The following is a 16,041-nucleotide window of genomic DNA, read 5'->3' on the forward strand; positions in this document are numbered from 1 at the left end:
TTAAAGTCTTGCTTTGAATACATTTTCATGATTTTATTTTGTCACAATTCCACCTGTAACATTACATCATACAATTGTAGCTAAAGCCAAATACATGCATTCATTTAGATGGATCTTGATTGATCTATAGAAAAATGCATGGATGAGTAGATGAAGAGACGTATAGAAAGAAAGGTAGATTGAGACAGAATGCAGCTATACCCAGTAGCAAATTTAATTGAAAAAAATCTAGCACATGAATAATTCAAAACCAAGCAAGCAAACAAGAGACCAGATGTGAATAATCATGTATGTATTCATTGGTAGTGGTACTTATACACTTCATAATCTGTTGTTAAGAAATATATTGTACTATTGCTGGTCTCTCTCATGTTCATTGCCCATAACTGATTACAATCATACATGATGATAGGTTCCATTGATTCAGTGAAATACACAAATGTGAAATAACGCCATTGCTCTTTGCTGCCTCTATTGCCAACCACTGTTATATCTTATTGCAAATGATTGAAAAACTGCCCTACATCGACTTTGTATCTTGTGGTGCAGACTACGTCTCCAGCAAGGATTTCACGTGGCATACTCCACAAGCGGCATTCTCAGCTTTGTCATGGAACTCAAGATGAAGGTTTGGCTTCAGCTATTACTGTACAGTAACCTTGTGCTTTCTGGATTGTTACAATGAGCTTGAGCAGAAGAGTGCATGTACAATTGTATACTCAAGTACTCAAGCAACCAGTAAAATGTACAATTTAATTAGACTTCAGAAGGGCATCCACATTCATTTACTTTTCTGTCTCTCTACTTCCTGTTTATGAGGTTGAAATCTGCATACTGAGATTCCTGATAGGTAATTCACCATCAAGTATGAAGAGATCATGTCAAACTCTGGAAGTGGTCATTATCTTTACTCATTTATCTATCTACATGTATTTATTCATTTATTTTCCTTTTTTTTAAAAATCTATTCATTTTCTGATTTATTATTTTTTGGGGGAGGGGGATGAGGGTTCTACATTTAACCTATCTACTGTCTCGTTTGCATTGTGTGGGGTTTATGTTTGTCATTGGCTTCTGTACCTGAGTAATGGATGCAGGAACAGTGAAAATGGCTTATCCTGATGAAGAGTTCACGTATTACAACGAGGTACTGTTTTTAATAAAGGTAGTTTTAGCAGTTTCCATTTTCCATTACAGTATATAGCTACTGTAGTCTCTTTAATTGTAAGTTTACAGTAAGGTACCAGTTGTAACAAGGTAAAATCGGAGGTCCCGGCAACCTCGTTGTAACAGAGTTTCCCTGTAGCAGAAGAGGAGCTTACACTAACACGCATTTCACAGCGATGTTACAGTGGCATTTTCTGACAATGTGCTGTCTCCTGATTACGGCACAGAACCCACTTGCCAGTATCATGGAGAAGACGAAGCCAAGAAGCGAGAAAACGGAGGCAGAGACGGCTGGTTGCAGGGACGCCACCCCAAAGGAGACATCGTCCACCAATGGCCATGATGTCTTCCCGTGCCTCCTGCAGTACATCATCTTTCCTCCGCATTCAGCCACCTTCAAGAGGGACAGGACGATATCGTGAGTGAAACTGAGAACGTTTCAAAATATTTGTAGCTGTTCTTAATACAGAAGAAAGTTACCCCACGTTCATCCGATGAAAATGGTGTATAAACATTGTGAGACTACATGCTTGAAATATACCTTTACATGAATTAGTATTATGTAGTGTGATGTGTATAGCTCAAAATAATCAAAACTAATGAGAGTCTTCAGTTCTTTGTCTTTTTGGTGTTTGTTGTCACCTAAGGTCAAGATAATAGAAAAAAAAAATCCATTCTTCTTCTTGTCAAAATGTTGGTGTATTCAGTTCTGTAGTTGAGACTGTATTATGTGAATGTAACATTAGTCTGTACTGCAAATATGCAAGAGTCAACTTTAGCTTTCCTGGAGGGAATAACAGGTTTTATGCATGGAAATGAATCATGATACAACATGTATATTCCAAAAACAAATTCTGCAAGTTAGATGCAGAAAGCAAAATTAATGTATGCACATGAACATTGTACATCATGAAGTTGAAATTGACTTTGTATACAATTGTATCACATCATATAATACATGCTCGAAACAAAGTGCTTTTTGCCCATGACATATTACCTTCTGCAAATCTGAAAAGTTACTTATGTGTTCAATTTGATGTAAAGAGTTACTCTTGATGCTGATTTATCTCAAGAAGATGTGTATGTTCGTTTTTTTTTTTTCTTCTTGACCAAGGGGTGGGGACGAGGAGGATGGAGATGGTCAGGACACGTCCGAGGCCGATGGCCGGCTTCAGCTGGTGACCGAGTGTTGGATTGAGCCCCAGAGTGGCACTATCTTTGACCCTCCCAAACAATGCCCATTCTTTGACGGAGTCACCTACCCCGCCCTTCCGTCTGTGGTGAGTAATGATGACGCCTTCCAATAATGCATTATACACTGTAGTTGATGTTTTGTGTGTGTGGTCAGTAGCATTTGAGTAGAAGAGCACTCTCAATGTGTTTTCTTATAGGATTTTTGATCTTTTTTGATAGGATTTTTTTAGTCTTTGTTTACATGGTCATATCATTGATGATCATGCCTTATAAAGTATACAAGCAGACTGAACACAGAATGCATAATATTCTCATGTGCATAGTATCAGCATATACTGTACAATGTGTATCAATTTACGTGCTTTCATTTTTTTCATTGTTCTTATCAAATAACCCTGATATTGGCTATCAGAACTCTTTCTTTTTATACCTATTTCTTTACGCACAATAAAAATGGTAGAACATGGGTATTTGTGGATTCCCAAAATACCTGGCTTTTCTGAAAATGTAGTCTATTTCCTATTGGTGTCATTAGATGATTAGTGATATGTGTAGTCATCCAAACTGTGGTAACTACAGTCAGAGGCATGAACTTGCTACTAACTGTTACCCATTATGCTGGACCTCCCTCTTACATGGAAATTCCATTCTGATATTACGTTGCTTTGTATGAAAACACACACACACACACACACACACACACACACACACACAAAAAAAACCAACAACAACAACAACAAACAAACAAACAAACAGAGGAGCATACTGTACCTAAAAATTTTTTTGGGGGAACTTGGAAACATAAGACAGAGCTATAAATCTTTCAAGTCCAGAGTAAGAAACAAATTGGTAATTCTGTGTGATCTACATGTATGTACACCCGTGTAGCTGTTGAGCAGTTCTCCATTCAATTCGTACCCAAAAAAAAAAAGTTCATCACTTTAAAGTTTTTTGGGAGAAAACTTTCTTCAGAGCTGTTCTTATACATGCTTCCCTGCAAATAAGTAATGTCTGTGCCTAAACATTGTAGAAAAATGGAAATTCATGAAACTATCTAGACACAAAACACTCAACACACTGATCGCACAAAATTTCCAATTTGCTGTAAAAATACTCTAAAAGTCTCACAATTCATAACATTTGTTACGTGTCCGATATTTTCTCCAAATTTTTACTGCTCTTCTTCCCTGGTTGTTTTGTTTTCACGTAAAGCAACATAATGGATAAATAAATAATGATAATTGGTATGATCTATGATGCCAAATCCACTCTGTTGATTGCTCAAGACTCAAATGTACGGTAATTCATAACACATGTATTGTAATTTAGTCTTAAATGTATTTGTAATCAAAATTGTTGAAATTGTTGAAACTAGCTATAATGAGTTTCATATTTGTATATTATTATGTTTGATTATGTTGAAAAAAAAATTGTAAATGATGCCATACGGAGAGTGAATAAATCAAATCAAATAGGAGTAGAGAAGATCGAGGTACTGTAATATTATGATGGAATTTCCCATTACACTCTGTGGTTTTGTTTGTTTGTTCGCTTGTTTTTAGATCTTTCCCATGGATCAGAAGATCATCTCTGTTCTCCTAAACTTTGAGCATCTAAGGGTCATGTGCTCCTCGGACTATGACCGGGAGATGGCCTCGACCTCCTCATTCCAGGGCTCCCCCGGCCAGGGTTTCTCGCTGAGCGAGACCATCCAGCGCATGCCGTACTCCACCGACTACCTGGGACTGCTACCAATGTGCCAGCAGGCCCATGTCGTGTGCTCCACGTTCATACCAGGTTAGTTTCACAGCTTCACAAGTTTGTCGGCACAGTTGTAGGATGTAGTCGTTTCATTGGCACCAGTGTAGCATTGATTCGTTTGTGGTTTATGATCATCATAATAAATCTATCTATCTATCTATCTATCTATCTATCTGATATATATGTATATATATATATATATATATATATATATATATATATATATATATATATATATATATATATATATATATATATATATATATATATATATAATATACTGTATTGTGTGTGTATGTCTGTTTGTGTGTTTGTGATATAATTGTATATACATTGTATGTATCTGCCTTTATCTTTTGATTGAATGATTCTATAATTCAAGCGCCACCTTTGTTCAGTGAAATTATCTCAGAATAAATTATGTGACTTTGAAGACTTTAGTTGCCTCCTGCAGTGTCAGGTAAAGGATATTTGTTGTGTACCTGTAGAACTTATTGCAAGTTCTGAGAATTTTTCTTTTCTGCTGATGGGGGTTAGTCCCATTTTTGGAGGACAATGATCTAATGTTATCACATCTGATTGATAATGTCTTTGCTTTGCTTTGCTCTCAGAACCATGTGTTCACAAGGTTTTGGTATGACGTAAGAGTGTAAAGCTTCCTATATGATGTACCGTAAGAGGCGTGCCATGTCCATTTCTGTCTTTGTACAATGTAGGTAAAAGTGAGAATGCCAATGTCCGGTCAGGCCACCCCTTTCAGCACCCCAAACCCAACGACATCCTCTTCACTCTGCTCCTGGGCTCCCTGAAGGCGATGACCAGTGTCCGACTAGACCTCTCGGCCCGGGACAGCCTGCTCCTCGCCCAGTCCATCCTTGACCGCCACAAGGGTGACGATGCATCTCTCCCGTTTACCCTGACGGTGGCGGACATCTCTGCCCTGCTGAGGGACTTGAATGAAGACGGCATGGAAGATACTGTGAAGGCCCCAGAACACGGCCTGAGCAGCCTGGTGGTGGACGCACCACGGAATATCCCCAAGTGGACGATGTTTGTGACGGACGTTGGGAAGGACCACTTGATACTAGCCTTTGTGCCCTCCTCCTACAAGGACTTGCAGCTTCTCATGGAGAAACCAGAAGAGCAAGTGGAGGACAAAGTGGAGGAAGGGACGGATGATGTTGACCAAGAGGAAATGATGAAAAAGGAAGACCCCAATGTTGAGAGTTCAGATGGCACTGGTGTGGAAGCATCCCAGTCGGAGATTGGAGCTTCTGATGGACGATCACCCTGTGAGGAAGGGTCGGCCAAGCAGAGCCTGGCCCTCCCGATATTCATCTACGATTGCTCCCTGTCCAACCTGACCAATCACCTGCTGGGGCGGCTGGACCAGCGCTCAGTGAAAAACGTCTTCAAAGACCTGACGTTTGCCACCCAGGAGGCTGAGGCCCAGGCCCCGCCCACTCCCAGGGCGGTGCCCAGACATCGGTCTCGTGCGGCCAGTGAGCAGAATGGTAGGATACGACGTAATGTTGTTCTCTAGTATGCATTTTATAATACTCCAGTGATGAACAGTAGACTAACATGATGTGATTTCTTTGTATGCTTAGACAAACAAAGTGTCAAACAGTCTGTATTTTGCTGTTGGAAAAAGTAGTGATAGTCACAATGGAAAGTGTCTTTATGCCTTACAAGACATTGTATACTTGTTACATGTTTTTTCTGTATGTACACACGATGTATATGATTTATGAATGTGCTCAAGGTAAATCATTTTTGGTGCATTATGAGATTAATTGCATTCTTCACATTATTGTTTTTGAAGTACATTGCAATATAGAATATTTGCCATGCATGTATTATCAGAATCAGTTTCTTTGTACCATAAAATATGATAAGATATTAGATGTGCAGCATAATTGCTTTAAAAGCAGTCTGAGAAATGGTTGTAATCACTATATCATTAGTCTTGTTCTGCTGCTTCCTATTTATCCTGCAGATCTGTTCACTGTGCCCAGTCAGAATGTCGGCAAGGCGCTGGAGTGGTTCTGCGGTCACCTCTCGGACAAAGTCCACAAGACCTTCGTCATTGGCCTCTTCAAGAGCCTCCAGTTGGGCCAGTGGGTGGACTGTCGTGACGTCCAGTTTGCCATCGACTGGGTGTGCGTGGACTCGCAGCATGAGATCGACATCGCAGAGTTTGTCCAAGTTGTTTGTGGCCATGTCTACAGAGTGAGAGCAAAGGTATGTAGCCACACTAACTTCAAAATAAGTTTATTACTTTTGCCGTTTTCTAGCCCCAGTGTTTTTGTGAAGTTGTTAGTTTTGCTGTGTTGTATTTATGTATTATCTGATGATGAGTCTGAGAGCTACTACATACAGTACATTGTACCCCTCATTTACAAAACTTCCATGAGAAATTCTTGAGAAAATGTGGCCTTATCTTAATAGGATAAATCCTTTTGTGTGGACATTCCATGAGATTCAACTTGTGTTGCTCATGCTCAATCTACCTGGAAAAGAAGGCTCATTTCTCTTTAGTTGACAAGAAGATGCCTCGCCAATACTAATGTCTTCCCTTATGTCAAAAGTTTCTAAGAATCAGAATTGCTTGTTGCCAATCCATGTCGCCTTTCCCACCTTGTAAGTTATGGTGTGTAATTTTAAAGGGAAGTGTAAATTGGTGGGTAGAGGGAATATCACTGGTTCTGTGCTGTACTTCTATAGGGTACACATTTACAAGTCAATTGCATGTACATAAAACTTTGAATTTTTCTTCCTGGGTGTCGCCGTTGGTTTGTCCTCATACCAACTCATCTTTGGACTCTGTTATCACAGGTGGATGCAGAGAAGCAGGCTGAAGAAAAGCTACAGAAGAAGATCAAGTTTGCAGACCAGATGGAAGGAGATGGTGCACAGAAGCCTCTAGATCGGTCCCTTAAGTCCCCAAGGTACAATTGCATCCATAGTAAAACTTTAATTTGAAAACAAACAAAAAAGATCTTAGGGTTGTCGGTTCAGTGGTTCTTCATCACCTACTTTGTGTCTCTATGTAACATCAGGTCAGAGTTCAAGTCCAGCATCGCCGGCCGAAAGTCGTCTGGCATCGTCATCCCGCTGGAGGACCTTACGGCCATGCCCGGCTGCCAGTGCGAAATCACCAAGGGCCTCCACGCCATGGCCCGGGAACGCTTCACCCAGGTGATGGGTGCCCACTTTAAACAGGTGCCCTCCAACCCGGACATCTGGTATTACCACATGCAGAGAGATGGAGAGGAGGAGGAGATGGAGGAGGAGGAAGATGTTGCTAGGGGAGACAGGGCGGATGAGAATAATGCCGAGGATGACGAAGATCATGTAAGAGTGAAGGTCATGCACATATCACAATCACTCGCTTTCCTGGGTGTGAGATCATGAATGATCATGCCAACAAGAAGTCTTCTTCCTATGTACTTCAGTGAGAGAATCTTACTTTATGTGGCGATGCTACAGCATCATTGCTATTCACATTAAATGTATTTTTTAGTGAGTTTGTTGAGAAAACCTGTCAGTCCACACAGTGCATCCACAACTATGTGTATGCCATGAATGTATCCTCCTTATTAGTAAACAGTCCAAAGACTCTTCCCTTATGCCCAATGCATCTCAAGGAAAGTATTGTGTATTCACTGAATGTATTTTCTCTGTGATAATCAAACATAGGACATTTGATTGGTGTTTCGGTAATGCCGTGAAGGTTTGAACATCTCATGCTTGAGCTGTATCCTCACAGCTTCTGTAAAATATAGTTCCATTACATAATTTTGCTCCTGTGACAATTTGCTCCTCCCGTGAAATACCTGCACTCTAAGCTAAACATAAATTCTACCCACAAACACCACCCTAACCCTAATCGTAATCAAGCTAACCTTAAAACCCTATCACAACCCTAAACCTAAACCTACATGGATTGTAAGTCTGTGGAGAAAATATAAACAGAGCAGTTGCTGAAGGAGCAAATGTTGTGTCACCATAAAATGTACGTTGCATACCAATAAATATAGTGAGGTATATTGGGGATTTTCAGTTAATGTCGTGGTGGTACAACTTCTCGTGCTTTATAAGCTCACATTCACATTTTTGCCTAAAGGTATTTCTTGAGAGGGACTACCACGAGAGTAGCGAAGCTCACATGGATTACTTGAGGAGCAGCCTCGGCCCCTCTGCCTCCCACACACCGGAGGTCTTTTCATCGGAAAATGTCAGCTGTATGTATCTCCCACCTCTTGTAGTGTTCTTTTACTATAACTGTTTTTCTGTGTGTGTGTGAGTGTGTGCAGAGCATTTTTTTTGTGTGTGTGGAGCAAATATTTTGTGCTGGACCTGTTTCAGTAAACATACTCCTGTTTATGATTTTTATACTATAACATTTTTGTTCATATCCATGTATTTCCAAAAATTTTCTGATTTTGTTAGTTTTACACTAGATCAGTAGAGAGTGAAATTCACAAAAGTGTCAACATCAGAAAAAAAAAAATCTGTAATATTTAAAATACTCTTTTATTTTCCTAATATGCGTCTTCCTAATGCTTTGCATCACAAAAGTACTGTTGTCAAGTGAAATGATTAAATTGAGGTCAAATTGTGAAAGATGAGATTTACAACTCTGAAGTCACATGCTAGTCATCAAAATTGGCTGTTCGTAACCCACTTAAAATTAAGCTTACCTGCAGGACTGGGACACTTTTGGACAGAATGATTTAAAAATAAACGTTAATCTAAGTGTGCTTTATTATTCATCCTCTGTTGTGTGTGGAGCTAGCTTGGGATCCAAACACTCTATGAGAAAATTTCCCTTTATCTATCTATGATAGCATCTGTGCATAGATTAACCTGCAGCTTGGAATACATATTAAAGGAAACCCAAACCCAAATAGCAATGTGGATTGAGTGAGAGCAGCAACATTAGTAGGACACATCAGTGAAAGTTTGAGGAAAATCGGATAATCAATGCAAAAGTTATGAATTTTCAAAGTTTTGGTGTTGGAACCAAAAACTTCGAAAGAAAGGTTACCTCTCGAGATAATATCCCAAACTGCCAGTATTCCTTGAAGCGCAAAAAGCACGGTGCTTGTCCACTCAAAAATCTATGCAGGCAACTTTTTCTACATTTTATAAGATGCATGGTCACTTATATTTATTAAAGCTGCGAAACTGTATGTTTCACAAATAAACACAAATGTCTTTCTTTCCCCCCTGTGCCTTTTGATCTACAGATTTGTATATGTGGTGTTTCTTTTCCTCTATTTTCCTCTGGGTTTTTTTTCTTAGCGATTTATGCATTAATATTGTCATGTTTTTCATACACTTTGCACTTAATTAAGTGTGTAAACTTGTGAAGAGTATTCTGCTTCTCTATTTTTTTCCAAGTCTGGTGTGACTTGCGTGGTAGAGACAGTATCTGAATGGCTAAAAGGAATTACATACAGGTAGCATGTTATGGTAGACCCTATGCAAAGTCACTGGCGATTCAGAATCTGGTAGGGAATGTGTTAATCACTGACAACAACATTTCAAATTGGACACATTTGTTTGAGCTCAGTTGTGTGTTCAAGATATGATGATATTGCAGGTATAGACATTCCATTTGAGTATTTATTGGGAATGGATCTTAACAATAAAGCTGTTTTCAGATTGAGCGATTTCAGAGATTGCAATTGAGTTGGGTTGTGTGCACAGTGTTTCTGATGTATCGTACATGTACGTACTGGAATTAATTTAATTTTTTCCCACTCTTCTCATGATGTGTTTGATGTGTGTAGCACCGTCGATGTTAAACCTGGCTAAACCTGCCAACGGCCGTACATCAGCCAGACACAGAAGTAAATTGAGCATGTACATATCTGCCTGTGAAAAACCCACCCTAAAATATTCCACTACAAGTGTATGCACCTTTACAGCGTATGCGATATGTATACATGTACCTCCAGGCCAGCCATATGTGATGTGAAATACGTCATACATTCCACATTGATATTCGATTTAAACGAAGCATGGCCACAAACACGCATATAAACACACTTTATCATGAACATCATTCCCCATGCAGTGTGTGCTGTGTGTTACTCTAGTCTAACTCTTAACTTTTTAGTGTAAATGCAGAGATGTGATTATTTCACTATGTATGCAGAGTGTAATTATATGACTGAAGTTTCCAATCATTATCAGTGACAACTATTGAGAGCTGAATATTTCTGGGCTTGTGCTGCAATAGCACTCTGCATTTGTCTTCAGTACAGACCGATTCAATGCAAAGATTCGTTTGACATGGAGCTGAATAGTGCTTCTATATTTTAATATTCATAGGTCAAAGTTTGGGGGTTGTCTAAAATATCAATCACCTCCTTTCATAGCTCTATGTCAATTCCTTATGATGTAAGCTTTGCAAAATTCCCATAACTTAAAAGCACAGAATATGTGCTAGACATGTTGATCTGCAGATCAAGACATACGTGTACTGTGTAGCTGTAATCTGTCTTGCTGTCATTTCGCAACCAGTGCTGTAACCCAGGCCAGAAACTTGTGGCTGGCAAAACACGAGGTTTTGCCCAAAAGGACACATATTATTTCTTTGTATGGGGAGGAATAAAGTTACAAATGTTAATGCCACATACATAGCTGACCCCCTGTGTGCCACTTGCATGGTATAATTTTGACCAGTAAATTGGAAAACACCCCTGATGTCGGCGTGGGCACGGCCATAAAATTCTGACCAGATATTGACCTCTTGACCCGTGGATCAATGCATTGTATCTGGAAGGCACAATGTATGCATGTGCATAGCTAATTTCTTTTTGTCTTTTGTTTTCTTGTTTTGTTATTTTTTTCTTTGTGTGTCTGCTTATCTGTGTATTCCAGCATTGAAATATGTTCCACCTACATGTATGTATTTATTGCTTTAAAAGTGAGCAATGCCTGGTTTCAGAATTTCGTCCCACTCTTAACCACTCACCCTTCACTATATAGTCACACGCATCTTCAGTCAGTCATGTGGTGCGATGTACACCATGTATGCACAATTGCATGAACGAGACACACTTACATGTATGTATGATGCTGCATATGAAGAGTTTAATTGCAAATTGGGCTAAGTGCCATTTTAAAACGATTTAGAGTAAGTCCATGTTCAGATAGAGCAAAATAAAACCTTTCCAAGGATACCTCAGTTGTTATGTAATTTATAAATGAATATTCGTGAGGTTATGCATGAAGATACACTGTACTCCAAACTTTCGTGTCAAATTTTTTTTTTACTATTTAGCAGCTTTAATCACAAATATCTCAATTTAGCACGAATAGAGTTAAGTCGTTTTTGCGATCAAACTCTTCACATGTACTGTGCATGGTAAGTGTTATGTTCTTGTATTGCATGTATTACATGAGGCTCGTTATATACTGGTAACAACTGGAGATCATGAATCAGTATTCCTTGACAGTTGCATTAAAAAAAAAAAAAGTATTCCCCATGTGTCTGTCTAACAGTACAACAGTCCAACAGTTCATCTGTCAAAGTGTCAAGTCATAACCTTTACCATAATTATGTTAAAATTCTCACTTTTCAAATTTGCAATGTCATGTAAAGTAAGAGCATCAATTTTATTCACTTGTGCAACCTGAAGTTCAGCTTTAATACTTCTGTTGTTTATATTGTATTGGCAATGCAAAAGTCATGCAAGACTTTGAGCTACTATGGACCTACATGTAGACTGTAGGATATGAGGGTCATTGGAAATTAGTCAAGCATATTTGTACACTGCATGTTTTGTGAAGAATTAACCCCCCCCCAAAAAAAAAAAAAAAAAAAAAGGAAGAGAAAAGTAAAAAAAGTCATTCTGAATGTGAGATTTTATTATCTTTTCTTTTTCTCTTTCCTGTCTTTGGACAGTGAATTCATACACTGATGGGACCGTGGATGAAGAAAACGAAGAGGACTACGAGCAGGATGACGATCTCCACCTGAAGGAATACGACAGCAAGATTAATTCCATCCCGGACGTCTACCAGAAGTCCAACGATCACAGCATCGATTTCCTCTCGGATCCCAGCCACGGGAGGAGCTCTGTCGAGTCGGTCATGGGCAGCTACGAGGAGGAGATCTCACCCCTCTTTGTCACATTGGTATGCTCCGTCAAGCTGCAGACAAACATGGGTCATCTGACGGTCAGGACCATTCCAACATGTTTGGGTAAGTCAAAATTCTTAAGTGTTGAGGGACAAGATACATGTATGTCTTATCCTTCAAGTGATTGCATTGCTTTGCTGACTGACATGTCACTTACACTTTAATGAAACAATGATAAAAACTGAATCAGATGTGTTAAAAAGCATACTGCAAAGACAGCAGTTATTCATTAGCATACAGTACCTCAGTCCTTTCATGGTGAAACCAATATTTACAGTTACAGTACATACAGCTTCAAAGTGTAAGTACATGTAGAACCTTTGATAAAATAACAAATCCTATGGTCATTACACTCCTATGAAAAGAAAGAAAAAAAATATCTTGGGATGTTTCGCAGCCCACTGCTTTTCAGTTTTGTAATTCCTCGACGTCACTTTTCCCTCTCATTCAGCCTGTGTCATTCATGTTGTCATTATAATTGTTTCACTGTCAATATCCTTTACACCTGAGGCTCAAAAACCATATGTAGATGTAGCAACAACAAACTGATTGCCTGTGTGTATGCAGTGTGTATAGTAATGGTGAGCACACTGATGTCAAATTTCTGACAAAGTCTGTGTGTGTTTTTCCTCTGTAGGTGAACTGATCACATGCTTGGAGTCTCAGCCATCCAAGGACTTTGACCTCAACAACCTCTCCATGACCCTTGACATTATTTGCCTGACCCTGCCGCCTGACCTGGACTTCCCCCAGGACATCGGGGAGCTGGATGATGAGGACATGTACCGGGGAGCCTCATTCACGGAGCACTCCCCTCCCCTGTCCCCCGCCCCCGATGCACCGGACCAGCTCCGTGCCAACACTCTCTCCACTTCAGATGTTGGGGAGTGAGTTGAAGCCAATCAATTGTCTCTTTATACGCATATCTATCAATGATCATATCTCAGTAACACCCTGATTTACAAATGCAATTAAAGCTTGGATATTCTTTAGATTTATGGATATTGTTCTTAAATTCCAGCCATCTGGAAAGGTTCATTGAATCATGTATTCCCTCTTTGCTGGTTCTTTGCTATGTTTCACAGGAGAAAGTTTGCTTTAACCCATTCCATACTGAATTCTGAAATGCCCATAGACTTAATACGCAGGCCACTAGGTTCCTATGTGGAACTGGTGAAATGGTAGAGCACAATTGTTTGTTTGTTTTTTACCACCACACAAATATTTTTTTTTCTGTTTTTGTTTTTGTGTAATTTTTCACTAATTTCCTACGTACTTGATGTAGTCTTGTCTCAGGCAGATTGTTTTCATATTCCCTGGCCAGCCAATATGATATGAATATTGATTATGAATGCTAAATTCATTTCCTTTAATCTGTTTGAGGACGGTCTGATTTTGCTGCAACACACGTTTCCCATAGACACCTGCCCGAGTATACTCGGGACTCATCCTCAAGGGGTTAAAGAGAAAATACACTCATAGGAAGCCAAGGAGCAAATGCAGTTTGGCTTGATGAAGTGTATGCACTAGTCCCAAATTTCTGAATTCTGCCGTCAGTCCATCATCATACATTGTATCTCTTGTGGAATATGAATGGGAATATAGCATAATTATGTACTTGATCTTTTTTTTTTTTTTGATTAGTACATACTTTTTATTCAAACATCATGTGTCCTCTTACTTTTAGGCTTGCAAATGATATGATGGACTCCCTTGGAAGTCTTCCAGATGCTCAGAGGGATGCGATCCATGCCACTGAAGTGGAGGTCAGTGACGCTATTAAGATGAAAACTCGACGCCTTTCTTGATCCTAACAAATGCGTATTACACTGAAGTACATAAGGCCAAAAAAAAAAAAGTGTTGTATTGGCGTAACATGAGATTTTCAAATAGGGTCGGGCGGGCAGATTTTTTTTTGTTTTTTGTTTGTTTTTTTGCTACCTGACCGTATTTTACGTGTAAAACTCGTATTTAATAAAACCCCATTTGATAGAGAGGGTCTGTTGCATCCAAAGTTTGTTATATCACCGGTTTAAAAGCCGTCACGACATACCGGTCAGAATACGAACGGACAAATTCCTGGGCTAAATCACCCAGCGCCACAGACAAATCGATTCTCCGAATAATATTAAATGAAATCTTCGAACCAGACTTGCCGGTCGCCGACACGCTGTACTGCGCGGCCATTTTCCGACACCAGCTGTTGTTGTTGTTGTTTTTTATAATTCGCAAACCCGCATCGCGCCCTCTCTTGGTAAAAACGATGTTTTTCCTTTTATTTGTTGTTGAAAAGTTCAGGGTCGGGGGGATTTTTAGGGTCGGGCGGGTTACGCCAATACAACAATGTTTTTTTTTTGCCTAATGTTGATGCTTGGTACGTAGTCACAATGTCCGATTGCACCATAGAAGTTGATGCTTAAAACCAAAACAAAGTTCTGGTATGCCTGCAAAAGTTGTCAAATTTCGCTCCCAAATGTGAACGTATGCCTTGTAGGAAATGTGCGGAATAACGCTGTAATAACAAGATATTCGATGGGCAACGACGAAAATGCGAAATATTAACCAAAAAGGTTCAGTCTCAGAACTTTAACTCACCCGAACGGGGTCAGGCTAAACTCGGACTCGGGGATAACTCGGCCTCGCTTTGACGGCGGGCTGAGTTGTATTGGTTGTCCCTCTGGATTGTACAGTGTCGTACTATTGGAGCGGCCTGTATAAACTACATTGTAGCGCTTCGCGTTCTGATGGCTACTAGTACTCGCAGTAATGGTCCGAATTGTTACAACTCGCACATAAAAAACCTCTTTGGCGCGCATGCAAAATTACTGTGCGCCTGTCAAGCACCTCTAAAGACAATCAAAGACGCTTGATAAACAACAACAAAAACTTCAAAGACCGCGCGTCTCAGCAACTGAGGTGATGTGCGTATAGGCTTGAGGACCGCGCGCTGTCCATTTGTTTTGTACAGGATTAGCACGCACTTTCCTGTCTGTTCAGTTAGGCCTCGTTTGGTATTTTACAGTGGAAAATGGCGATCACGAACTGCGTGTAAATTGTCTGAAATAGGGTCGAGTTTTCTCTGAGACCGAGTTAGTCTGGAGCCTTCTGGAATAAAAGTCGGTTTTCCGACTTTTATTATTTTTCTCAAAATACTCCAAAACGACTCATCATTCCGGCAAACCACGTCAGCCAGGTAAGTTTCTTTGTAGACCCTTTCGATAAATTGCAAGCAAATATGAAATGGTGCCAGACGGGGTTTCAAGCCCTTACCAGAACTTTGTTTTTCACTTTAAGGAGAATTTATTTATCCTCACTTTTTATGAAAAGAGAGACCTGGGAGGAAGGTGTATCTATTCTTACAACATCCTTCTCGATTTCAATGAGTTGGAATAAAGTCACAGCATAAAATCGTATTTCCGTTCGCAGTATTTCCCTTTATCACAATATTGTATTGATTTTGTATGACTACTGTAAAACGAGGAATGTTCGCGTGCATTGTGATTTCGCGAATTTTGCGAGACCTGAGTTTCGTGAAATTAAAAGGCACACTAAAGATCTTGTCTACACTATATGCATTGAATTTAGAGACAACTTACGAAAATTCCGTGCTGTGAATAAGGCCGTCGGCTCCCATTTGCAAAAATTTCATGCCACAAAAATATTGTGTTTTTCAGTATGTTTTTGTAAATGTTTTACTATAATACCATTTTTGTTGGAAATGAGCCAAAGGAAAATACAGTACTGTACATGAAATGTAT

The 16,041-nt window shown here is 39.6% G+C and overlaps 1 protein-coding gene across 1 annotated transcript in view; it reads left to right on the forward strand.

Annotated features, from left to right (window-relative positions):
- The window catches only part of LOC139742644 (KICSTOR complex protein SZT2-like), a 118,267-nt gene that overhangs the window by 22,025 nt on the left and 80,201 nt on the right, over window positions 1-16,041 (forward strand). Inside the window, exons 21-33 of the mRNA XM_071653170.1 lie at window positions 550-628; window positions 1,395-1,585; window positions 2,282-2,447; window positions 3,924-4,158; window positions 4,839-5,636; window positions 6,122-6,366; window positions 6,961-7,073; window positions 7,185-7,479; window positions 8,252-8,369; window positions 9,924-9,983; window positions 12,047-12,346; window positions 12,921-13,170; window positions 13,971-14,049. Coding sequence (XP_071509271.1) covers window positions 550-628; window positions 1,395-1,585; window positions 2,282-2,447; window positions 3,924-4,158; window positions 4,839-5,636; window positions 6,122-6,366; window positions 6,961-7,073; window positions 7,185-7,479; window positions 8,252-8,369; window positions 9,924-9,983; window positions 12,047-12,346; window positions 12,921-13,170; window positions 13,971-14,049 — 2,929 coding nt within the window. The remainder of the gene's footprint in view (window positions 1-549; window positions 629-1,394; window positions 1,586-2,281; window positions 2,448-3,923; window positions 4,159-4,838; window positions 5,637-6,121; window positions 6,367-6,960; window positions 7,074-7,184; window positions 7,480-8,251; window positions 8,370-9,923; window positions 9,984-12,046; window positions 12,347-12,920; window positions 13,171-13,970; window positions 14,050-16,041) is intronic.

The sequence above is a fragment of the Diadema antillarum genome, unplaced genomic scaffold (assembly GCF_040938485.1).
Source record: "Diadema antillarum isolate AM-2024a unplaced genomic scaffold, OU_Dant_1.0 seq00001011_RagTag, whole genome shotgun sequence".
NCBI lineage: Eukaryota > Metazoa > Echinodermata > Echinoidea > Diadematoida > Diadematidae > Diadema > Diadema antillarum.